The sequence below is a fragment of the Ursus americanus genome, chromosome 10 (genome assembly GCF_024610735.1).
Source record: "Ursus americanus isolate L20-20 chromosome 10, mUrsAme1.1.p, whole genome shotgun sequence".
Taxonomy (NCBI): Eukaryota; Metazoa; Chordata; class Mammalia; order Carnivora; family Ursidae; genus Ursus; species Ursus americanus.
Window position 1 is genome coordinate 76,061,777 of NC_142136.1, and position 25,554 is coordinate 76,087,330.

Sequence of the window (25,554 nt, forward strand, 5' to 3'; positions counted from 1 at the left end):
TGCCTATAAGAGACTCATTTCAGATCTAAAACATGCAGACTGAAAAGTGAAGAGATGGGAAGAGATATTTCATGCAAATGGAAGCCAGAAGAAAGCTTAGGTAGCTTACTTACATCAGACAAAATAGACTTTAACACAAACTGCGGTAAAAGGCAAAGACAGGCATTACATAATGATAAAGAGTTCATTCCCCAAGAAGATAAAACATTTGTACACTGAATATAAGAGCATCTAAATATATAAAGCAAATATTAACAGGGAGAAATTGACAGCAGTACAATAATAGTAGAGGACTTTACTACCTCACTTAGATCAGTGGAGAGCTCATCCAGACAGAAGGTCAATAAGCAAAGTCAGCCTTAAACAAAAATTAGACCAGATGGGCTTAATGGATATCTACAGGTATTCCATCCAAAAGAAGCAGAATACACATTCTTCTTAAGTGCACATGGAACATTCTCCAGGATATTCTCAAATTTAAGAAGATTGAATTTATATCAAGCATCTTTTCAGGCCACTGTGGTATGAAAAAGAAATCAATCACAAAGAAAACTAGAAAAATCACAAATGTGTAGGGATTGAACAGTATGCTACTGAACAACCAGTGGGTCAATGAAAAAATTAAAGGAGAAATTTTTTAAAATACCTTGAGACAAATGAAAATGAAAATATAAGCATAACAAAATCTGTGGGATAAAGCAAAAGCAGTTTTAAGAAGGAACTTTATAGCAAATACAGGCCTCTCTTAAGAAACAAGAAAAATCCCAATCTAACTTTGCACCTAAAGGTCTAGAAAAAGAAGAACAAATGAAGCTCAAAATTCGAAGGAAAAAAAAATCGGAGCAGAAATGAAGTAAAGACTAAAAAGACAGTAGATGAAATCAATAAAACTAAGAGCTGGTTCTTTGAAGAGAACTACAGAATTGGCAAGCCTTTGGATAGCCTCATCAAGAAAAAAAGGAATCCTCAAATAAAATCAGAAATGAAAGAAGGGAAGTTAGATCTGATACCACAGAAATAGAAAGGATCATAAGAGACTTCAATGAAGAATTATACTGCCTCAAACTGGACAACTAGAATAAATGGATAAGTTCCTAGAAGCATACTATCTTCATGAAGAAATAGAAAATCTGAATAGATCATCTACCAGTACAGAGATTGAATCAGTTATGAGAAACTTTCCAACAAACAAAAGTCCAGGACCAGATGGCTTTACTGGTGAATTCTACCAAACATTCAAGGAACATTTAATACCTGTATTTCTGAAACTCTTCTTCTAAAAAATTGAAGATTAGGGAATGCTTCCAAACTCATTTTACAAGACCAACATTATTCTCGTACCAATAAATAAATAAATAAATAAATAAATAAATAAATAAATAAAGCCAGTATCCCCAATGAACATAGATGCAAAAATCCTCAACAAAATATTATCAAACTGAATTCAATAATACATTAAAAAGATCATATACCATGTTCAAATGGGATTTATTCCAGAGATGCAGGGATGTTTCAGCATCTGTAAATCAGTCAACATAGTACACCACATCAGTGAAATGAAGGATAAAAATCTTACAGTCCTCTCAGCAGATACAGAAAAAACATTTAACAAAATTCAACATCAGTTTAGGTTAAGTCTCTACAAAGTAGGTATAGAGAGAACCTTCCTCAACATAATAAAGGCCATATATTACAAACTCACAGCCAGTATCCTATTTAATGGTAAGAAGCTGAAAGGTTTTCCACTAAGATCAGGAGTAATACAAGGATGCCCACGATTACTACTTCTATTCAACATAGTACTGGAAGTCCTAGCTGGAGCAGTTAGTCAAGAAAAAGAAATAAAAGGCATCCAAATTAGAAAGGAAGAAGCAAAACTGCTACAATTGTGAACAACACTATTTTATGTATAGAAAAACCCTAAAGACACCACCAAAAAGCTATCAGAACTAACAAATTCAGTAAAGTTGAGGATAAAAAAAATCAATGCACAGGAATCTGTTGGTATTTTTATATAATAGCAATGAACTATCAGAAAAATTAAGAAAATTCTATTTAAAATTGCATCAAAAAGAATAAAATATCTGGAAATAAATTTAACCAAGGAGGTGCAAGACCTGTAATATGAAAACTATAACACATTAATGAAAGAAATTGAAGAAGACACAAATAAATGGAAAAATATTCCATGCTCATGAATTGAAGAATTAATATTGTTCAAATGTCCACATTATCATCCAAAGCAATCTATGAATTGAATGCAATCCCTACCAAAATTCCAATGACATTTTTCACAGAAATAGAACAGTCCTAGAATTTGTTTGGAACCACAGAAGGTTCCTAATAGCCAAAGCAATCTTGAAAAAAGAAAAAGCTGGAAGCATCATGCTGCCTTATTTCAAACCATTATAAATCTACAGTATAGTATTGGCATAAAAGCAGACACAAAGATCAATGACACAGTATAAAGAGCCCAGATACAAGCCATGCATATATGGTCAATTAAGTGATGACAAAGGAGGCAAGAATATACAATTGGGAAAGGACAGTCTCTTCAGTAAATGGTACTGGAACAACTGGACAGCTACATACGAAAGAATGAAACTATACCACTCTCTTTCACCACACACAAAATTGACTCAAAATGGATTAAAGACTTGAATATTAGACCAGAACTTATAAAACTCTTAGAAGAAAACATAGCCAGTTAGATCCTTGACATTGCTCTTAGCAGTATTTTTTTTTTTTTTTGATCTTACGGCAAAGGCATTGGCAACAAGGCATAAGGAAACAAATGAATTGCATCAAACTAAAAAGCTTCTGCACAGAAATGAAAAGGCAGTCTGTCGACTGGGAGAAAATATTTGCAAATCATATATCTGGTTAATATCCAAAGCGTGTAAAAAACTCATTCAATGCAACACATGACAAAAGCAAACGATCTGTTTTAGAAAATGAGCAGAGGATCTGAATAAGCTTTTTTCCAAATAAGATGTACAGATGAACAATAGACACATGATGAGATGCTCAACATCCCTAATCATCAGAGAAACACAAAACAAAACGCAAGGAGATACCACCTCACACCTGTCAGAGTAGCTATTATCAGAAAGATAAGAAATAACAAGTGTTGGCAAGGATATACAGAAAGGGAACTCTTGTGCACTGTTGGTGGGAAGGTAAGTTGGTGCAGCCACTATGGAAAACAGTATGGAGGATCCTTAAAAAAACTAAAATAGAACTATCGTGTGATCCAGAGTTCAACTTCTGAGTATCCAAGAAAATGAAAACACTAATTCAAAAAGATATCTACACCCCTCTGTCTCAGCATCATTCACTATAACAAGATATGGAAACAACTAAAATGTTCATCAATGGATGAATGGATAAAGAAGTGGTATGTATATGTAATGCAGTATTTACTCAGCTGTGATAAAGAAGGCAGTCTTGCCATTTGTGTCAACAGGATGGACCTTTAGGATATGCTTATGCTTAGTGAAATAAGTCAGTCAGAGAAAGACAAATACTATATGATTTTACTTATATGTGGAATCTAAAAGACGAAACACATGAACAAACAAAACAAAACCCCTAGATGTAGAGAACAGATTGGTGGTTGCCAGAGGAGAGTGGCTGGGGGAGGTGAGTAAAATGGCAGAAGGAGATACAAACTTCCAGTCATGAAATAAGTAAGTCATGGAGATATAATATATAGCATGGTATTTGCGTATTATGTAACTGTATGGTGACGGGAAACTTAGACTTATTGTGGTGATCATTTCATAATATATATAAATATCAGATCATTATGTTGTATACCTGAAATTAATAGGTCACATGTCAATTATACCTGTTTATTTTTTTTCATCATGATAAGTAATTTTTAATCCCCATCACCTGTTTCCCCCAAGCCCCCATCCACTTCCCCTCTGGTAACCATCAATATGTTCTCTATAAGAGACTGTTTCTTGGTTTGTCTCTCTCTTTTTTTTTTCCCTTTGCTCATTTATTTTGTTTTGCTTCTTAAATTCCACATATGAGTAAGATCTTATGTGACCTCAATTTAAAAAGTTATAGCATAGAATAAAAGGGCATTTACATTAATTACTTGAATAATTATTTCATTTCTGTGGTCATTATATTAGGAAACCTAAGTATGTAACATCTTATGTTTGAAATTTTATTGAACAAACCTACCAGTTCTCAGATTAGAAGAACGTATTTAAAGGGCATGGGTTTTTTGTTTTGTTTTGTAGATTACCTGAATGTTTCTCCAGTAAATTTTATTTATTGCTGTTCCTACCGTAAGTGCTAATGCATGAGAGTAGGTAATGAAAATTACTTTAATACCCAAAATATAGATATAGCAAAGTGATTTAAATGGCAAATACAAAAGTAATGATGAAATATGTTAATCTAAAGTCTTTTGGAAATGTCCTAAAATATAAATTGCCTCCGTTTGTTTCTTTTGTGTTATGCAGTACATTCATGTTTTATTAATATCCAGATCCAGAAGCTGTTGAAGTAATTGCTTATTATTTCTCTATCCCAAGAACAAGTAAAATAGCAACTATCTGTATAAGCTGTTTTCTGTCAGATAATAATAAACAATACAGTAATGATCAAAGCCAGCAATAGTTAATACATTTAATCTTTACCTTCATAGATGGCACATCTGCTTATTTGGGCTAAGTGCCAGGGTTTTAGTGCGATTTCTTTAAACAATACCTTAATGACATGTCTGTTTACTCGTGTGAATTTCTCCTTAGGTGGTCCTTTTATTTCACATTGATTTCATACTGGCAGGAAGGATTGTGCTCTAAATATAGTAGTGGTATAATTTTATCACGCCAAATATATGTGCTAGTGTTATTATTAAGTAAATATAAAAGCCTTCAGTAGAATTTATTATTCTTTGGGAATAATGTTCTTGTTTCAGAATTTAAACTATCATGATTCTGAAAGCAAAAATAAGTTAAATCAATCCTACATATATTTCTTCATCTTCAGCCTATAATTGAAAATATGGATCAATATAAATTTAAATAGTCAACTTGGCAGTACTTTTTTAATCATAGAATTTTTATTTGGTGAATGTGTCTTCCTGCTTCTTTCACAACTTATGTATTATGACCACTTTACCTTCTTTCTGTTTCTCTCCAAGCACCCCTATTTCTTCCACAAACTTTGTTGTTTCCTCTGCCTGGAATGTCCTTTCCCCATTCCTTTGGTAGTTTTTATCATTCAGATCTCAGCCCAAATGTCATGTTCTCACAAAGAACCACGCAGAATAAACCTAACAGTAACCCATACCCAGCAGTCTCAGAATCCTGTTACCCTACTTTTATTTTATCTTATTCTAGTCACACACTTGACATTATTTGAAATCCTCTTATTTGTTCACTGTTGGTTATCTCTAGCCCATTAGAATGTCAGTTTCATGACGGCAAAGATATTATCTGTCCTTAACTGCTATATTCCCAACACTTAGAACAGCACTTTCATTACATGATAGGCACTTATATATTGCTGTCATGAATCAGTGTCATGTACAGCCATTTTAGAAACTGCCTTAAAACCAGACAGTCCTTTTGGCATAAGAGAATACAGTTGATCCTTGAACAACATGGGTTTGAGCTATACAGGTCCACTTAGACGCAGATTTTTTTTATAGTACAGTACTATAAATGTATTTTCTCTTCCTTATGATTTTCTTACTAACATTTTCCCTTCTCTAGCTTACTTTAAGAATACAGTATATAATACACTCAACATACAAAATATGTTTATCAGTAATGCTTTCAGTCAGCAATAGGCTATTAGTCATTAAGTTGTAGGGGACTTAAAAGTTATGCATGAATTTTCGACTGCACAGGTTCGGCACCCCAACCCCTGTGTTTTTCAAGGGTCAGCTGTGCTGGTATAAAATGTTTATGCTCTTTCAAATGGAGCTTTTACTATAGAACTAAATGTACAGCACTTTAATCTTCAGAGTTTATTAAAACCTGCTATAACCCTCTCCCTGAGTATAGACCAAAATGTTTTAGGTAAGACTCTAACATGACAAGGTTTTTTTAATTCTTATTATTTAAAAATAGAGTGAGTATAGTTGACACACAATGTTACACTAGTTTTAGGTGTACAACATAGTGCTTCAACAGCTCTGTGTTATGCTGTGCTCACTAATAAGTGTAGTTACCATCTGTCACCATGCAGTGCTATTATGGTACCTTTAACCGTATTCGCTATGCTTTAATTTTTGTGACTAATTCATTCCATAACTAGAAGCCTGTATCTCTCACTCGCCTTCACCCATTTTGCCCACCCCCCCACCACCGATCTCCCCCCTGACAACCATCAGTTTGTTCTGTATATAAGTTTGATTCTGCTTTTTGCTTGTTTGTTTATTCATTTGTTTTGGGGGTTCCACATATAAGTAAAATCATGTGGTATTTTTCTTTCTCTGTCTGACTTATTTCACTTAGCCTAATATCTAGGTCCATCCATGTTGTCACAAATGGCAAGAACTCACCCTTTTTATGGCTATATAATATTCCATATCTTTATCAGTTCATCTGTGGATGGACACTTAGGTCATTTCTGTGCCTTTGCTATTGTAAATAATGCTGCAATAAAAATATGGGTCCATATGTCTTTTCATATTAGTGTTTTTGTTTTCTTTGCGTGAATACCCAGTGGTAGAATTATTGGATTATGTGATATTTCTATCTTTAATTTTTTGAGGTACCTCCATACCATTTTACACAGTGGCTATACCAATCTACATCCCTACCAGCAGCACCCAAGGGTTCCTTTTTCTCTGCATCCTTGCCAACACTTGGTATTTCTTAACATGGCAAGCTTTATCTCATACTATACCCACTTAGGTAGAACTTTAGGACAGAACCTTGTTCTTCTAAATTCCACACCATATTGCAATAAGCCAATGTTGTAAAAAGCCTCCTAAAAAATTCTTGTTTCAGTGAACTAATCTTACTTGCTTTGTTTATAATTATTTAATGACTATGTAAAGATTATAACAACTATATTAACTGTCATAATAAAAGAAATACAAGTTTTTAAAATTTTGTACAAAAACTTACAATCACTATGGATAACATCTATTTGTATTTTTAAATTGTTATCTGTATGATAAATTTTGAATAATTTTCAGTACTGGATCTAATTTTAGTACTTTAAAAGGGTCCAAATTACCAGTATTAGAAATGAAAAGGAAATATCACCACAGATTCTGCAAATATCAGAAGGATTAAAATGGAATATTGTGAACAACTTATTCATATGTGACTGCAAATTTGATAACTCAGATGAACTGGACAAATGCCTTAAAAAAAAAAAGAGAAAGACTTACCAAAACTAACAGAAATCTGTCTAGCCTATTATCAAAGGAATTGAACTTGTTATCAAAAACTTTCCCACAAGAAAGTGTCCAGGCCCAGATGGTTTTACTGGTGAAAGCTATCAAGCATTTAAGGAAGAAGAATGCCAAATTTTCACAAACTCTTTCAGAAGATACAAGAAAATGGAACAGATCCTTCATAAGACCAGCGTATCCCTGATAACTAAAACTAGGCAAAGGTCTAACAAGAAAAGTAAATTATACGCCAACTTTCATCATGAACAAAGACACAAAATACCTAATCAGATAGAACAAAACATATTATATACTATGTAAAATAATGCACCAAAATCAAGTGAGATTTATGCAATTAATACAAAATTTGTTTGAAGATTGAAAATCAGTGCAATCCATCATATTAACAGAATAAAGGAGAGATGAACATGATCCTCTCACTATATGTTTACAAAGTATTTAAGAAAATAAGCACTTTCATAATAAAACTGAGCAAAGTAGAAATTGAAGAGAAATTTTTCAATATGATAAAGAACATTTATAAATAATTTAAAGCTAGCATCATGCTACAGATCAAATATAGAATGCTGTCCCTTTATGATCAGAAACAAGGCAAGGCTATATTTTCTTATCTCTTCTGTTCAACATTTTACTGAAGATTCTAATAATAACAATACAAGTTGGGGGAGATAAAAAGATTGGGAAGGAAGAAGTAAATCTGACTTTATCCACAGATATCAACAAGGAAAGGAAAGCTGCTAGAACCAAAAGCGAATTTAGGAAGTTCTCAATATAGAATGTCAGTATGGAGAAATCAATTGTATTTCCACATACTAGTAGCAAATAGTTGGAAAATGAAATTAAAATCAGTTATCCTTTGGATGGTATCAAATAACATAAAGTAAGTAGAAATAAATTTAGCAAAAGCATTCACCAAAAACTTCAGACATTGCCAGTAGAAATTCAAGGAAACTTAAATAAATGGAGGAATATATCATGTTAATGGTTAGAAGATTCGGTAGTGTTGGGGCACCTGGGTGGCTCAGCCAGTTAAGCTTCTGCCTTTGGCTCAGGTCCTGATCCCAGGGTCCTGGAATGGAGCCCCGCGTCAGGCTCCATGCTCAGTGGAGAGCCTGCTTCTCCCTCTCCTTCTGCCTGCCAATCCCCCTGCTTGTGCTCGCTCTCTCTCTCTCTCTCTCTGTCAAACAAATTAATAAAACTCTTTAAGAAAAAAAAAAGAAGATTCAGTAGTGTTAAGATGTCAGTTCTTCCCAAATTGGTCTAAAGATTTAACTTCCCAAGCAAAATCACAGCAGGCTTTTTTGGTAGAAATTAACAAGCTGATTTTAAAGTGTATATGTAAAAACAGAAGACCTAGAACACTCAAATCAATCTTGAGAAACAAGAGCAAATGTGGATAACTCACACTACCTGACCTTAACTTACTGCAAAGCTACAGTAATGGTGATGCTATGATATTGATCTAAGGGTGGGTAAGTAGGTCAGTGGAAGATAATAAAGAATCTGTACATGGTTGCTTAATTCTCAGTAAAAACAACTCAGTTTATAGGAAAAGAAAAGTCTTTTCAGTAAATGACACTAGAATAATTGTATATGTATATGAAAAAAACTAGTTAAATCCCCTGCCTCAACCCATATGTAGGCATATCTTCGAGATAACACGGGTTTAGTTCCAGACCACCATAATAAAGCAAGTCAAATGAATTTTTTGGTTTCCTAGTGCATATAAAAGTTATTTTTATACTATACCATAGTCTGTTAAGTGTGCAATGTCATTATGTCTGAAAGACCGATGTACATACTTTAATTTAAAAATACTTTATTGTTAAAAAAATGCTCCCTATCACCTGAGCTTTCAGTGAGTGGTAATCTTTTTTTTGCTACTGAAGGATCTCGTATCAGTGTTTAAGGCTGCTGGGTGTTTAAGGCTCTGGGTGGTAGTTGCTGGAAGTTGGGGTGATTGTGGCAATTTCTTAAGACAGTGGAGTTTGCCTCATTTATTGACTCTCCTTTCACAAATGATTTCTCTGTAGCATATGATGCCGTTTGGTAGCATTTTACCCTCAGTAGAACTTCTTTCAAAATTGGATTCAGTCCTCTAAAACCCTGCTGACTACTTTATCAGCTAAGTTTATGTAATACTCTAAATCCTTTGTTGTCATTTCAACAATCTTCTCCAGGAGTGGATTCCATTTCAAGAAACCACTTTCTGTGCTCATTCATAAGAAGTAATTCTTAATCCGTTAAAGTTTTATCATGAGATTGCAGCAGTTAAAATATAAAAATAATGAAAAGGCTTTAAATATTACGAGAATTACCAAACTGTGACACAGAGACACAAAGTGAACAAATGCTGTTGGGAAAATGGCTCAAAGAGCCTTGCTCAATACAGGGTTGACACAAATCAATTTTTAAAAATGCAATATCTACAAAGTGCAATAAAGCAAGATGTGTCTGTATAAAAATGTATTTGAGATGGATTATAGATCTAAAAAACTAAAACCGTTAAGCTTCTGGGAAAATAAAATAAGAGAATATATTCAGGATCTAGGATATTCAGAGTTTCCTAGAGCACTAAGCAATAACCACAAAAGAAAAAAATTAAGTTAATCTTCATCCAAATCAAAAACTTTTATTCATTCAGAGACCCGTTAAGAAAATGAATAGGCAGGGGTGCCTGGGTGGCTCAGTCGTTAAGCGTCTGTCTTCGGCTCAGGGAGTGGTCCCGGTGTTCTGGAATCGAGCCCCACATCAGGCTCCTCTGCTAGGAGCCTGCTTCTTCCTCTCCCACTCCCCCTGCTTGTGTTCCCTCTCTCGCTGGCTGTCTCTCTCTCTGTCAAATGAATAAATGAAATCTTTAAAAAAAAAAAAAGAAAGAAAGAAAATGAATAGGCAAACTATAGGATGGAAGAAAATATTTTCCAAGCAGATATTTGACAAAGGACTTGTATCCAGAATATATGAAGAACTCAACAACTTAATAATTTAAAGTTAAGAAGGACTTAATTGTTCCCTTCCTTGGAATTCATCCAAGAGAAATATTAAAATATATCCACAAAAAAAAACACAAAAGAATTATACAAGAAAGCTTATGGCAGAGATCTCCTGTACAACATAGTTCATATAGTTAAGAGTACAGTGTTGTACACTTAAAAACTTAAGAAGGTACATCATATCCTGAGTGTTCTTACACCAAAGGAAAAAGAAAACACACAAATCTTTTGGAGGTGATGAATATGTTTATTACCTTGATGTATCTCAGATGTATGCATGTGTCCAAACTCATCAAAATGTACACATTAGTGTGTTTAATTTTTTGTATATTAAGTATACCTCAGTAAAGCTGGAAAAAAAAATTTTTGGTAGCTTGATTCACAGCAGTCAAAAACTAGAGACAGTGCAAACATCTATCAACAAGTGAATAGATAAGTAGTAATATATTTATACAGTGGGATACAGCTCAACAATAAATAAGAACAGACTACTTATATGCAAACGTGAATGAATCTCAAAACGATTAGGCAGAGTAGAAGATGATACCACAAAGAATACATACCATTTGATATAATTTATTTGAATTTCTTTTTTTATTATTATGTTAGTCACCATACAGTACTTCATTAGTTCCCGATGTAGTGCTCCATGATTCATCATTTGCACACTACACCCAGTGCTCCTTGCAATACTTGCCCTCCTTAATACCCATCACTGGGCTTACCCATCCCCCAGCCCCCCTCCCCTCTGAAACCCTCAGTTTGTTTCCCAGAGTCCGTAGTTTCTCATGGTTCATCTCCCCCTCTGATTCCCCCCCTCTATTTTTCCCTTCCTTTTCCTAATGTCCTCCATGCTATTCCTTATGTTCCACATATAAGTGAAAGCATATAATTGTCTTTCTCTGCTTGACTTATTTCACTGAGCATAATCCCCTCCAGTTCCAGCCATGTCAGTGCAAATGGTGGGTATTCATCCTTTCTGATGGCTGAGTAATATTCCATTGTAGATACGGACCACATCTTCTCTATCCATTCATCTGTTGAAGGGCTTCTCGGCTCCATCCACAGTTTGGCTATTGTGGGCGTTGCTGCTATGAACATTGCAGTGCATGTGCCCCTTCTTTTCACTACATCTGTGTCCTTGGGGTAAATACCTAGTAGTGCAATTGCTGGGTCATAGGGTAGCTCTATTTTTAACATCTTGAGGAACTTCCATACTGTTTTCCAGAGTGGCTGTACCAACTTGCATTCCCACCAACAGTGTAAGAGGGTTCCCCTGTCTCCACATTATCTCCAACATTTGTTGTTTCCTGCCTTGTTAATTTTTGCCACTCTAACTGGTGTAAGGTGGTATCTCAGTGTGGTTTTGATTTGAATTTCCCTGATGGCTAATGATGTTGAACATTTTTTCATGTGTCTGTTAGCCATTCATATGTCTTCTTTGGAGAACTATGTCTTCTGCCCACATTTTGACTTGATTATTTGTTTTTTGGGTGTTGAGTTTGAGAAGTTCTTTATACATCTTGAATACCAGCCCTTTATCTGGAATGTCATTTGCAAATATCTTTTCCCATTCCGTGGGTTGCCTCTTTGTTTTGTTGACTGTTTCCTTTGCTGTGCAGAAGGTTTTTATCTTGATGAAGTCCCAAAAGTTCATTTTTGCTTTTGTTTCCCTTGCCTTTGGAGACGTGTCTTGAAACTGATGTCAAAGAGGTTACTGCCTATGATTCCTGTCTCACATGGAAGTCTTTCATCCATTTAGAGTTTATCTTTGTGTATAGTGTAAGAGAATGATCAAGCTTCATTCTTCTATATAGAGCTGTCCAATTTTCCCAGCACCATTTATTGAAGAGACTGTATTTTTTCCATTGGATATTTTTTCCTGTTTTGTCGAAGATTAGTTGACTGTAGAGTTGAGGGTCCATATCTGGGCTCTCTATTCTGTTCCATTGATCTGTGTGTCTGTTTTTGTGCCAGTACCATGCTGTCTCGGTGATCACAGCTTTTAATACAGCTTGAAATCAGGCAGTGTGATGCCCCAGCTTTGTTTTTCTTTTTCAACATTTCCTTGGCAATTCAGGGTCTTTTCTGGTTCCATACAAATTTTAGGATTGTTTGTTCCAGCATTTTGAAAAATGACATTGGTATTTTGATAAGGATGGAGTTGAAAGCATAGATTGCTCTGGGTAGTATAGACATTTTAACAATGTTTATTCTTCCAATCCATGAGCATGGAATGTTTTTCCATCTTTTTGTGTCTTCTTCAGTGTCTTTCATCAGTGTTCTGTAGTTTCTAGAATATAGATCCTTTACCTCTTTGGTTAGGTTTATTCCAAGGTATCTTATGGTTTTTGGTGCTACTGTAAATGGAATCAATTCCCTAATTTCTCTTTCTACAGTTACATTGTTAGTGTATAGGAAAGCAACTGATTTCTGTGCATTGAGTTTATATCCTGCCACATTACTGAATTGCTGTATGAGTTCTAGTAATTTGGTGGTGGAGTCTTTTGGGTTTTCCACATAAAGTATCATGTCATCTGTGAAGAGAGAGAGTTTGACTTCTTCTTTGCCAGTTTGAATACCTTTTATTTCTTTTTGTTTTCTGATTGCTGATGCTAGGACTTTTAGTACTATGTTGAACAATAGTGGTGAGAGTGTCATGTTCCTGAGAATTATGTTCACTGTGGGCTTTTCATAGATGGGTTTTTATGAAATTGAGGAATGTTCCCTCTATCCATACACTCTGAAGAGTTTTAATCAGGAAAGGATGCTGTATTTTGTGAAATGCTTTTTCTACATTTAATTTTTTAAAACTTTTTTTTTAATTTGCTTTCCATATGAGGATTGGTACAAATGACTCTGAAAGGTAGGTTTTTAAGTGTATTCAGTCTCAAGGTACTATTAACAATTTTATAATTGGCAGAAATGTAGGTTTTTAAATTATTTTGATGCTTGGGGCACCTGGGTTCAGCTCAGAGTCTGCTTGGGATTCTCTGCCTCTCCCCCTACCTCTCCCCCTGCTCCTGCTCTCTCACGCTCTCTCAAATAAATAAATAAAATATATTTTAAAAATTATTTTGATGCCTTATAAATGCATAAGGAGAAGACCATTTTTATATGGTATAAGTAGCTTTTGAAGATCTATATGCTTGACGGGCACCTGGGTGGCTCAGTCGGTTAAGTTACAAACTCTTGATTTCCACTCAGGTCATGACCTCACATGATCTCAGGGTTATGAAATCGAGCCCCAAGTTAGGCTCCACTCTGGGTGTAGAGCCTGCTCGAAGATATTCTCTCTCTCTCTCTCAAAAAAAAAAAAAAAAACAAAACTCCTTCTTCCTCTACCCCTCCCCCCTTTCTCTCCCTCTCTTAAAAAAAAGCTATACACTTGAAAATGTGGCCATAAACTATCAATGATACAAAATAAATTATGAATCAAAATTCTCTTGAAGAATGAGGGTAATCATGAAGTTTTCATAGAGTAATATCTTTGGAATATGTATTAAGTAAACTAGCTTTCTTAGGAGGAAAAAATGATTGTAATTTTTTATTGTAATTTTTTAATTGTAATTTGTATTACAAAAAAGTGTAATAATGTAAGTACTCCTTTAATTCTTACATGATTTAAGAAAAAATAAGTAACAGTGTTAGCTATAATGCAGAAAGAATTTAAGTTAATATATAACAGTTAGTATATATTTTACAGTGAAAACTTAGTATCTGTTTTTTAGGCTATTTTGAACAGTCCAGTAGTCACACAGCTAAATTCATGTTTGCTATCGTTCTAGCTACAGAAGATCATAAGTAAACAAGATGACCTGAAGACAACAGTAGCTAATGAAACAGAGTGCCAGGTATGTGCAAATAAACTAAATATTTCCAGACAGATGATATTTACAGTGGTTTCTCTATTCTGTTTGTCAAATAAATATTCTCGGATAGCTGGGAAAGTTATCAGTAACTTCATTTTTCTAAATATTTTGAATAGATGTGCTGCATTCACATGGTCCAGACCTCAGAAGTTTCACAAGAGTATGTACAGAGGGGAGCATTTTCCTCCCAGTTACCCAGTTTTCCCTGAGCAATGAGTGCTTTCAGTGTCCTGTATATTCGCGCAGAGATACCTCCTGTGTGTATAAGTGTATCTATAAAGAAGTAACTAAATACATCCATGTGTTCTTTTACCATTTTTCTACAAGGAGCAGCACAGTACATTGTTTCACACTCTCCCATTTTTTCCTCGATACGTCTAATTATCTCCTTTTTAACAGCGCCCTCGTGCTTTGTTGTATGGATGTACTAGTTTATGTAACCATTCCCCTCTTTAAAAACATTTAATGTATTTCCAGTCTTTCGATAATGCAAATAATGCTACAGTTAGTAATCCTGTAATTATATCATTTTATACATATGCGAATGTATCTGACGGATAACTGCCCAGAAATTTGATTGCTGGGTCAAAAGGTATGATATTTCTAAGGTTGTTGATAAACTTTGACAAGTTTTGGCAAGTGTCTAATTCCACAGTACGCTTCCCATGAGGTTTTCTTAAATTTCCAAATTATTTCATCTTCTTAGAGCATCTCTACTTCAAATTTTGCAAATTATTAAAATCACAGTTCTTTCTTACATTTCATCCCTTTGAGCAATCCTGTGCTGGACTTCTTTTCCCAGTCCTTGAATGGTGTTCCCTTTTCCTCAATGTATGTATTCTGTGTGTTCCCATCCTAGCCTGTATGTCTACCATCATAACAGCACTCACACATTAGCATAATTAATTGTCTGTGTCCTCCTCTGAACTGTACACATCATTGCTGTCTTTACAGTTGTTTGAAGTTAGGGAGCAGTCCACAAGACCACCTACTTTTGTTAGCAGTTGCAAGTACAAGGGACCCCTAAGACCACCCTTGAGTTCCATTATTCACAGGCAGAACTCACAAAGCTCACTGAAAGTTGTTAGGGTCATGGGTACAGATTCTTAAAATGAGCAGATACAGATTAAAATCAGCCAAAGGAAGAGACACATGAGGCAGAGGTCCAGAAAGTTCCACAAGCAGAGGTTCCAGTTGTCCTCTCCCCAGTGGGGTCATGGATAGCACTAATTGTCCCAGCAAGGTGTATAATAGTACACATGGAGAAGTGCCAATCAGGGCCCTAATGTCCAGAGATTTTCTTAGGATCAGCTATATAAATTTGGTGCTGCCCATGTTGCTAACCCCCATCTCTAGCCATTCTGGAGGTCATGCTGATGCCCCATGACCCAAGCCACCACCCTAAACCTCATTGTTAGTCTGATATGGCCCAAGGCCCCCAAGTAAACAAGACACTTATCGTAGAGATCACCTCCCAGCAGCCCAGGACAAAAGCCAGACCTCTATCTGGGTACAGTAAATTCTTTACTACATAAGTTGTATCTGCATAGCCTGGGAAAGCACCAGAGCATGCTCTAAATGCTCGGTAAATATTTTTGAATGAATGAATGGATATTTAATCATATGAATATGACATTTTTATTGTTGATCGTTAAGATCGTTTCCAAATATTTGCTAGTAGAATCATGCCTCAGTAAATAGTTAAACATGTAAATTTAGGAGAGCGTTCTAAAGGTGACATTGTTGGGTCAAAAGGCATGGATACTTTTAAGACTTTTGATTCATATAGTTAAACTGGCTTCTGGAGGGGTTTTAACAATTTACAGTCCTACCACCATTGAGTAAGCATGCCACCCTATTAACAGGCTCTCCAGGATTGGTATCTGTTTTTGTTTTGGTTTTTAAGCAGTGCCAATTAGATAGGGGAAAAGGTATCTCAGTTATTCTTTTTCAAGGTATTTCTTATTTTATAAATTTTCTGTTCTTTAGGAATTTCTTTAGATTTTTCTTCATATTTACTTTTAAGAGTATTTTTAAGAGTACTTTTTAAAGTATATTTAAGAATATTAACCTAGTATCTGTTAAAATTATTGAAATATATATCAGATTTGTTTTTTAATGATGTTTTGGTTATAGATGTTTTTATTTTTTACATGATCATATTTATTTGTCTTTTAATTTTATTTATCTAATTACTTTCATTTTTTAAAATGTCTTCCCCACATCAAAATCAGTTATAAATACTAACCTATATTATCCTCTGGTTTAGTTATGCTTTTGGTTTTTTATGTTTAATTTTTTCATTCATCTGAAATTTGTTTCTTAAGGGCGTCCGTGGTGACATTACTTTTTTACTATTATAAATGGACTCTTTTCCCTCAAGGGAAAAATTACTACACAGGAAATCTATTTGATTTTTATTTTTAGCCTGGCTTCCTAGGAGTCATTCCTGTGTCTGCACAGTTTTAGTGTCCAGCTAGAGATTGGCCAGAGATTGTACTAAGACAATGGAGATAATAAGGTGTGAGTACATTCACACTTAGGCTCTTTTTAAGCCTGCCAGTGTGCACACCTGTGTCAGCTTTTGAGCCAAGGATGTGTGGGCAGCTGGAGCTGGTGTGGTCTCTGCTGTATGTGCAGCTGGAGCTGGTGTGGTCTCTGCTGTATGTGAGCTCTCCTGGGGTACATGGAGAGCTCGGCAAGTCCTTATGGTTGTCTCAGCTCCTCAGTCTTTCAAGTACCTGGCCATCTGCCGGTCCATTGTTTGCTCCAAAGAGGCCTGCAGTCTCAGGTAAGGAGCCACCAAGATCACCAAGTAAACTCCCTCCATCAGCAACAGGGAAACTGGTTTTGGACAGCCTGACACTCTCTGGTAGAACTCCGACAGGGTAAAGCTGGAAAGGCAAGGAGGCCATAGACTGTGTGCTGCCCAAAGTTTAGTAGTTAATTTAAAAAACACTTCTCACTTCGTTGGATTCCACAGCACCGAATAGTTGTGGTTTTTTTTAATTATGTTTATTTTTATTTTTATTTTTTTTATTGTGTTATGTTAGTCACCATACAGTACATCCTTAGTTTTTGATGTAGTGTTCCATAATTCATTGTTTGCATGTAACACCCAATGCTCCAAATAGTTGTGTTTTGACCATTTTGTCCAGCTATTTGCTTTTTGGGGAGAAGCTTTTTTGTCATCTCACTCTCCTGTGGGAAGTCAGAAAGCAGTTACCATATTTTAATTGGCCAGTAGATTTACAATGACTTTTAATAAATATGGTTAGTAAGTTCCAAAAGCAAATATTTTAGGTAAAACAAATACAGTTAATTTAGTATAAAATTTTACCCTTGAAAATAAATACCATACTATATACCAAAAGCATGAACTAGAATGTATTTTAATGAGGTTTATATTAATGACACTGAACATTTGATAATTAACCAGCTTTTAAGATATATGAAAAATAAAAGTTAGTATTTTAAAGATCTAGGGAATAAAATGTACAGCATAGGGAATATAGTCAGTGGTATTGTAATAGTGTTGATGATGACAGATGGGAGCCACACTTGCGAGCATAGCATAACATATAGAGATGTTGAATCACTGTTGTACACCTGAAACTAATGTAACATTGTGTATCAACTATGCACAAATAGAAAAATTTAAAAACAAAACAAAAAAAATACTTAAAAGAATCTACATGGAGGGGCGCCTGGGTGGCTCAGTCGTTAAGCGTCTGCCTTCAGCTCAGGGCATGATCCCGGGGTCCTGGGATCGAGCCCCACATCAGGCTCCTTCCCTGGGAGCCTGCTTCTTCTTCTCCCACTCCCCCTGCTTGTGTTCCCTCTCTCGCTGGCTGTCTCTCTCTCTCTCTGTGTCAAATAAATAAATAAAATCTTAAAAAAAAAAAAAAAAGAATCTACATGAAGAAAACTATAAACAATAAATTTTAATTGAGGAACATAAGAGAAGATTGAAATAAAGACAGGCTTTATTCTTAGGTAGCGATAGTGAGCATTGTAAAGTGGCTAATCCCCAGTAAATTAATCTATGAATTCAATACAGGCTACATCAGAACTCAACACCTGAGCACCTGATTTCCATTTTGTTTGGTTGTGTTTTGGCATTTGGGGTCAGGGGTTGAATGGTTTCTTCTTTGGTGATAGTGTTGGGGAGGTAGGAGGTGTACAGAAACTTGGCAAAATGATTCTAAACTTCATCTGGGAGAGTAAACATGAGAGAATAGCCAAGAACATTCTAGAAAATGCAGGTTAATGAGAGGGATAATGAAATGGTGTAGTGAGCAATAGAATAGTCAAAATATAAACCCAGTAAATCAGTAGGAAAAAAGATCAGTAGGAAAAAATCAGTAATCAGTAGGAAAAAAACTAATTACCAAATTACTTTTCAGTAACCCAGAAAACTAGGAGGCATCTTCAACATTTCATTACCCCTTATATCCAGTTAGTCACTAGCTACTCTCTGTTCTACCTCTTAAAAGTTTCTCAGATCCTTCCTTTTTTGTTCTGTTTTCACAACTGTCATTTTATCACACTACTGTCATTTCTCATGTGAGTTACTGCAGTGGCCTCCTGACTGATCGCTCTGCGTCTGCTCCTGTCTTTTCTAATTCATTTTCGCATTATAGCCAGGATGACCTAAAAGCACAGATATGATCTAACTACCCTCAGGCCGACTATTCTTCCAGCCTCCAGCTCTACCATTTTCTCTGCAGTATAGCACAGTGGTTAAGAAATAATCCAGTCAATAAATGGGTAGAAGACATGAACAGACACTTCTCCAAAGAAGACATACAAATGGCTGACAGACACATGAAAAAATGTTCAGTATCATCAGGGAAATGCAAATCAAAACCACACTAAGATACCACCTTACACCTTAGAATGGCAAAAATTAACAAGGCAGGAAACAACAAATGTTGGAGAGGATGTGGAGAAAGGGGAACCCTCTTACACTGTTGGTGGGAATACAAGTTGGTACAGCCACTCTGGAAAACAGTATGGAAGTTCCTCAAAATGTTAAAGATAGAGCTACCTTATAACCCAGCAATTGCATTACTAGGTATTTACCCCAAAGATACAGACGTAGTGAAAAGAAGGGGCACATGCACCGCAACGTTCATAGCAGCAATGTCCACAGTAGCCAAACTGTGCAAGGAGCCAAGATGTCCTTCAACAGATGAGTGGATAAAGAAGATGCAGTTCATATCTACAATGGAATATTACTCAGCCATCAGAAAGAATGAATACCCACCATTTGCATTGACATGGCCGGAACTAGAGGGGATTATGCTAAGTGAAATATGTCAAGCAGAGAAAGACAATTATCATATGGTTTCACTTATATGTTGGAACATAAGGAATAGCATGGAGGACCACAGGGCAAGGGAGGGAAAACTGAATGGGAAGAAATCAGAGAGGGAGACAAACCATGAGAGACTCTGAACTCCAGAAAACAGACTGAGGGTTACAGAATGGAGGGGGGAGGGGGGTAACCAGGTGATGAGTATTAAGGAGGGCATGTGTGGTGATGAGCACTGGGTATTATACATGACTAATGAATCATCAAAAGAAAAAAAAACCTCAGACTTGGAAAGACCAACTACCTACATTCATATGCTGCTCCATCTCTTAATAGCTGTGTGGCTCTGGGCAAATTAGTGTATTTCTCTTTGCATTAAATTGAGTTTCTTCGTTATGAGAATAATAGGGGCGCCTGGCTGGCTCAGTCAGTATGAGTGTGCAACTTGATCTGTTGAGTTTGAGCCCTGCTTCGGGTGTAGAGATTATTTAAAAATAAAATCTTGAATAAAAGAATAATAGTAATCTACCTCAGTAGGTTGTTTTGAGGATTAAATTGGTTAATTTATTTAAATCTCTTAGAACTGTGCTTAACACATAAGCAGTGTATATTTATTTGCTATTATATTTATTATTATTGCTGTCTACATCCCAGTCATAGAGCACCATGCTCTCTAGCACCTTCAGGCCTTTATACATGTTTCCTGTTTGGAATGTTTATTGCCGCTTCTTATTTTCCTAACTTTGATTCAAACTTTAGATCTCAGTTTAAGTGGTATTTTTCTCAGGAAAGCCTTCTCTGAGCAGCTAAGTGAGTCAGATTCAGTTTATATGCTCCCAAAGCTCCTTGAACTTCTTCCCAATACTTTCATGCTTGGATTATTATTTTTAATAACTTGTTGAATGCCCAGTTACCCAACAGGAACAGAAAATTGTGAAGCCCCAAGACCTAACAACATGGTGTCTGACGCATAATGGGCATTTACTACATCTTTGTTTGTCACTAATGGTGTGACTGACTAAACAGTGCTGGGTGTTTATATCAATTCTTACAGCAAATAAATTCCAGAGGAATCAAAGATAATGTCAAAAATCAAACGATGGGAATACTTAAGAAAATGTGGGTCTCTTCTGCAAGATGACGGCATAGGATGATCTTGAACTCACCCCGTCCCACAGATACACCAAATCTACAGCTACATATGGATCATTTCCCTCTGAAAAAGATCTGAGAACTAGATGAACTGTTTCTCCACATCCAAAGACAAAGAGACCACATTGAGATAGGTAGGAGAGTCAGAGATAATGGTCTTACCAGAAACCCCACCCTAGCACTGACACAACAGTGAGGATTCCCACCAGTCCATTATTTCTCCTGGAAGAGTGAGGGGATGGTATCCCACCTAAGGCACCCCTATCCCTGGGATCTGAACCAGAGAGACAAGCCCCGAAAATATCTGGCTTAGAAAATGCAAAAGGGCTGTTATCTAAGGGACCCGAAGTGCTATAGGAAACTGAGATGCCCCTTTTAAAGGGCTCACATGTAGTCCCACTTTCCCCGAGACCCAGCAGAAAAATAGTAGTTTTAAAAGTGCCAAGACTCTATTGTAAAAGAAATTCATTTGGCAATCTAAAAGCATCTGCTGGAAAGGCAAGGGACCATCGAAACTCTCCTTGGAGATAGAGGTGCTGGCAGAAGTCAATTTTCACTCTCCACTTACCCTGCTAGCACAAGTGGGTGGGCTCACAGGCAGCACCCTCCTGCTGCATTGCTAAAACAGGTGGGGAAAAGCAGTCGCCACACCATCCCACTGCCTTGAGGAAGCTGGAGAGCACAGAAGGTTGCAGCACTCCCCCACTCTGTAGCTGGGGCAGGCAAGCACAACATTCATGGCATCCTCTCTTTCCCTAAATAAAGTTGGTAAGCATAAGCAGTTGCAGCACTCCCCCACTCTCTGGCTGGGGCTATCATTTTCTTGCGCCCAGCCTAAAGCCAGGATGCACGCACAGACAAGGTACTATCCCACTTCATTCCTAAAGCCCACAGGCATACAGTCAAGACATTTCCCCTGCTTTTCTGAAGCTAGCAAACATGCCCTGCCCCATACGCTCTGCCTAGGCAAAGCGGCAGATACATGCAGTCCACACAAGGGACACCACTCAGTCACCTAGCAGTGGTGGCCAAAGTGGTTGGCATTCCTGAGCTCCACGGGAATGTAACACTCAGACAGTTCTTGGCAAGTCACCACCATCAGGACACTGCAAAGCAGGGTCGGGCTTCAGGTTTCCCATGCATATAAAGATTAAAGAGGTGTTCCCAGGGAACCTACTTAGAGACACACCATTCTTGCATACCCCCTTGGCCTTCTACATCTCAACTAGACCTCTCCGAAAGGAGTTTACACACTTATCTGGAGCCTCAATTTTTGCAAATGTTGCCCAGGGGACACTTCTAAATCTCCTGGTCTGGAGGCAGCAGAGACTGTGATTGTAGCCCCCACAGGATTGTATATACTTTTGTATTTTGAAAGCTGCTGCCTAAGAGTCTGCTTCCAATCAACCCAAAACTGGGTGTTAAATGAGACTCTTCCCCTTGGAATAGGCAAGTCTTGGCACACCCTAACAGTAGGGTCATATCAAGAATAATCATGAAGTTTCAAGAGACAACAAAGAGCTAAAAAAGTAAGGTTGAAAGAGAAGTTTCATCACCTACAGAAGGCACTACTTTAAGAGTGAGAGAGAAAGCCACTTCAAGTAATACATGCATAGAAACACACCAAGAGTCAAGCAAAATGAAGAGACAGAGAAATATGTTCCAAATAGAAGAACATGACAGAACCTCAGGAAAAGACCTTAATAATGCGAAGGAAAGTAATCTGTCTGAAAAAGAATTTAAGGTAATGGTCATAAAGATGCTCATGGAACTCGGGGGGAGAGTGGTGAACACAGTGAGGACTTCAACAGAGTTAGAAAGTACTAGAAAGGACCAAGAAGGGGGCCTCCTGAGTGGCTCAGTCAGTTAAGCGTCCGACTCTTGATTTCAGCTCAGGTCATGATCTCAGGGTTATGAGATTGAGCCCTGCATGAGGCTCCACACCCAGTGTGGAGCCTGCTTAAGATTCTCTCTCTCCCTCTGCCCCTCCCCACCTCTCTCTTTCCCTCTCTTAAAAAAGAAAAAAAAAGTACAAGAGGGGCTCAGTGGCAGATTAGATGAAGCAGAACAGGTCAGCGATCTAGTAGACTGCAGTGAAACTCACCAAAGCAAAGCAATGAAAAGGAAAAAAAATTTTTTTTAAATAAAGATAACTCAAGGGACCTCTGGGACAACATCATATAGAGTAACACTTGCATTATAAGGGTCCCAGAGGGAGAAGAGAGAGGAAAGGGCAGGAAATGTATTTGAAGAAATAATGGCTGAATACTTCCCTAACTAGGGGAAGGAAATAGACATCCAGGTCCAGGAAGTTTAGAGCATTCCAGTTAAGATGAATCCAAAGAGATCCATACCAAGACACATTACAATTAAAATGTCAAAAGTTAAAGAATCTCAAAAGCAGAAAGAGAAAAAAAAATTATTTCATACAAGGGAAATCCCATAAGGCTGTTAGGAGATTTCATGGGAGAAACTATGCAGGCCAGAAGGGAGTGGCATGACATATCCAAAGTAATGAAAGGAAAACACCTTCCAACCAAGAGTGCAGGCATGCCTCAAATATTGCAGGAGATTGAATCGGTAATCAGAAACCACCCAACAAAAGTCTAGGACAAGATGGCTTCACTGGTGAATTCTACAAAACATTGGAAGAACGTTTAATGCCTATACTTCTCAAACTCCTCCAAGAAATTGAAGAGGAGGGAATGCTCCCAAACTGATTTTGCAAGGCCAGCATTACCCTGATACCAAAAGCAAAGAACAACAAAAAGGAGGGAGGAAGGAAGGAAAAGGAAGTTACAGGCCAATATCCCTGATGAACATACATGCAAAAATCAACAAAACATTAATAGTCCAAACTTGGCAATACATTAAAATGATCTTCCATCATGATCAAATGGGATTTATTCTAGGGATGTAAGTATGGTCAGCATCCACAAATCAATCAAGATGATATACACCACATCAACAAAATGAAGGCTAAAAATCATAACATTTTGATAGATGCATAAAAAGCATTTGAGAAAATTCAAAATCCATTTATGATAAAAAACAAAATGGGTATAAAGGGAATGCACCTCGATGTATTAAGGGCTGTATATGACAGAGCCACAGCTAAGATCTTACTCGGTGAAAAGCTAAAGCTTTTCCTCTAAGATCAAGAACAAGATAAGGATGCCTACTCTTGCCAGTTTTATTCAACATAGAATTGGAAGTCCTAGCCAGAGGAATTAGGCAAGAAAAAGAAAGAAAAGGCATCCAAGTTGGAAAGGAAGAAGTAAAACTTTCACTATTTGCAGATGACATGATACCGTATATAAAAAACCCTATAGACTCCACCAAAAAACTCTCAGAACTAATAAGTGAATTGAGTAGAGTTGTAAGATACAAAATTAATATACAAAGCTCTGTTGCATTTCTGTACATTAACAAAATATCTGAGAAATCAAGAAAATAATCCCATATACAATTGCATTGAAAAGAATGAAATACCTAGGAATAAATTTAACCACGGAGGTGAAAGATCTATTACCTGAAAATTATATGACATTGATGAAAGAAATTGAAGATGACACACATAAATGGAAAGATATTTTATGTCATAGGTTAGAAAAATTGATATTGTTAAATGTCCATACACCCAAAGCAATCTACAGATGCATTGCAATCCCTATCAAAATTCCAGTGACATTTTTTACAGAATTAGAATAATACTATAACTTCTATGGAAAGAACCACAAAAGACCCTAAATAGCCAAAGGAATGTTAAGAAAGAAGAACAAAGGCAGAGGTATTACTGTGCCTGATTCTGAACAGTATTATGAAGCTATAATAATCAAAACAGTGTGGTATTGTCATAAAAACAAACACATAAATCAATGGAACTATAGATAACCCAGAAATAAACCCACATGTATATGGTCAGTTAATTTTCAACAAAGGAGGCAAGAATATACAATGGGGAAAGGGCAGTCTATTTAATAAATAGTGTTGGGAAAACTGGACAGCTACTACACACAAAAGAATGAAACTGGACCACTATCTTACACCATATACAAAAAAAATAACTCAAAACGGATTCAAGACTTGAATGTAAGACCTAAAACCATAAATTCCCAAGAAGAAAACATAAGCAGTAATCTCCTTGATGTTAGTCTTAGTGATTTTTTTTAATCTGACTCCGAAGGCAAAGGAAACAAAAGCAAAAATAAACAAGTGAGACTACATCAAGCTAAAAAGCTTCTGTACAGCAAAGGAAACCCTCAACCAAACAGAAGGGCAACTTTCCAAATGGGAGAAGGTATTTGTAATTTATATATATGATAAAAGGTTAATATCCAAAATATATATATAAAGAACTTATACAATCCAATAGGAAAAATAATCCAACTAAAACATGGGCAGATGATTTGAATAGACATTTTTCTAAAGAAGACATAGAGATGGCAAACAGGCACATGAAAAGATGCTCAACGTCACTAATGAGGGAAATGCAAATCAAAACCACAATGAGATAGGACCTATACTATTAGAAGGACTAGTATCAAAATGACAAGAAATAACAAAAAGTTGGCAAGGATGTGGAGAAAAGGGACCGCTTTGTATTGTTGGTGGCATTGTAAATTGGTACAGCCACTGTGGAAAACCATATGGAGATTCCTCAAAATTAAAAATAGAACTACAGGGGGTACCTGAGTGGCTTGATCACTTAGGTGTCTGCCTTAGGCTCAGTCATGATCCCGGCGTACTGGTATTGATCCCCACATCAGGCTCTCTGCTCAGGAGGTAATCTGCTTCCCCTTCTCCTGCCTCTCCCCTGGCTTA

General features: G+C 36.5%; 1 protein-coding gene across 2 annotated transcripts in view; it reads left to right on the forward strand.

Annotated features, from left to right (window-relative positions):
* The window catches only part of MICU2 (mitochondrial calcium uptake 2), a 187,971-nt gene that overhangs the window by 117,978 nt on the left and 44,439 nt on the right, over positions 1 to 25,554 (forward strand). For both annotated transcript variants that reach the window (XM_045797104.2, XM_045797105.2), the window contains exon 7: positions 14,178 to 14,243. In XM_045797104.2, the coding sequence (XP_045653060.1) occupies positions 14,178 to 14,243 (66 nt within the window). The remainder of the gene's footprint in view (positions 1 to 14,177; positions 14,244 to 25,554) is intronic.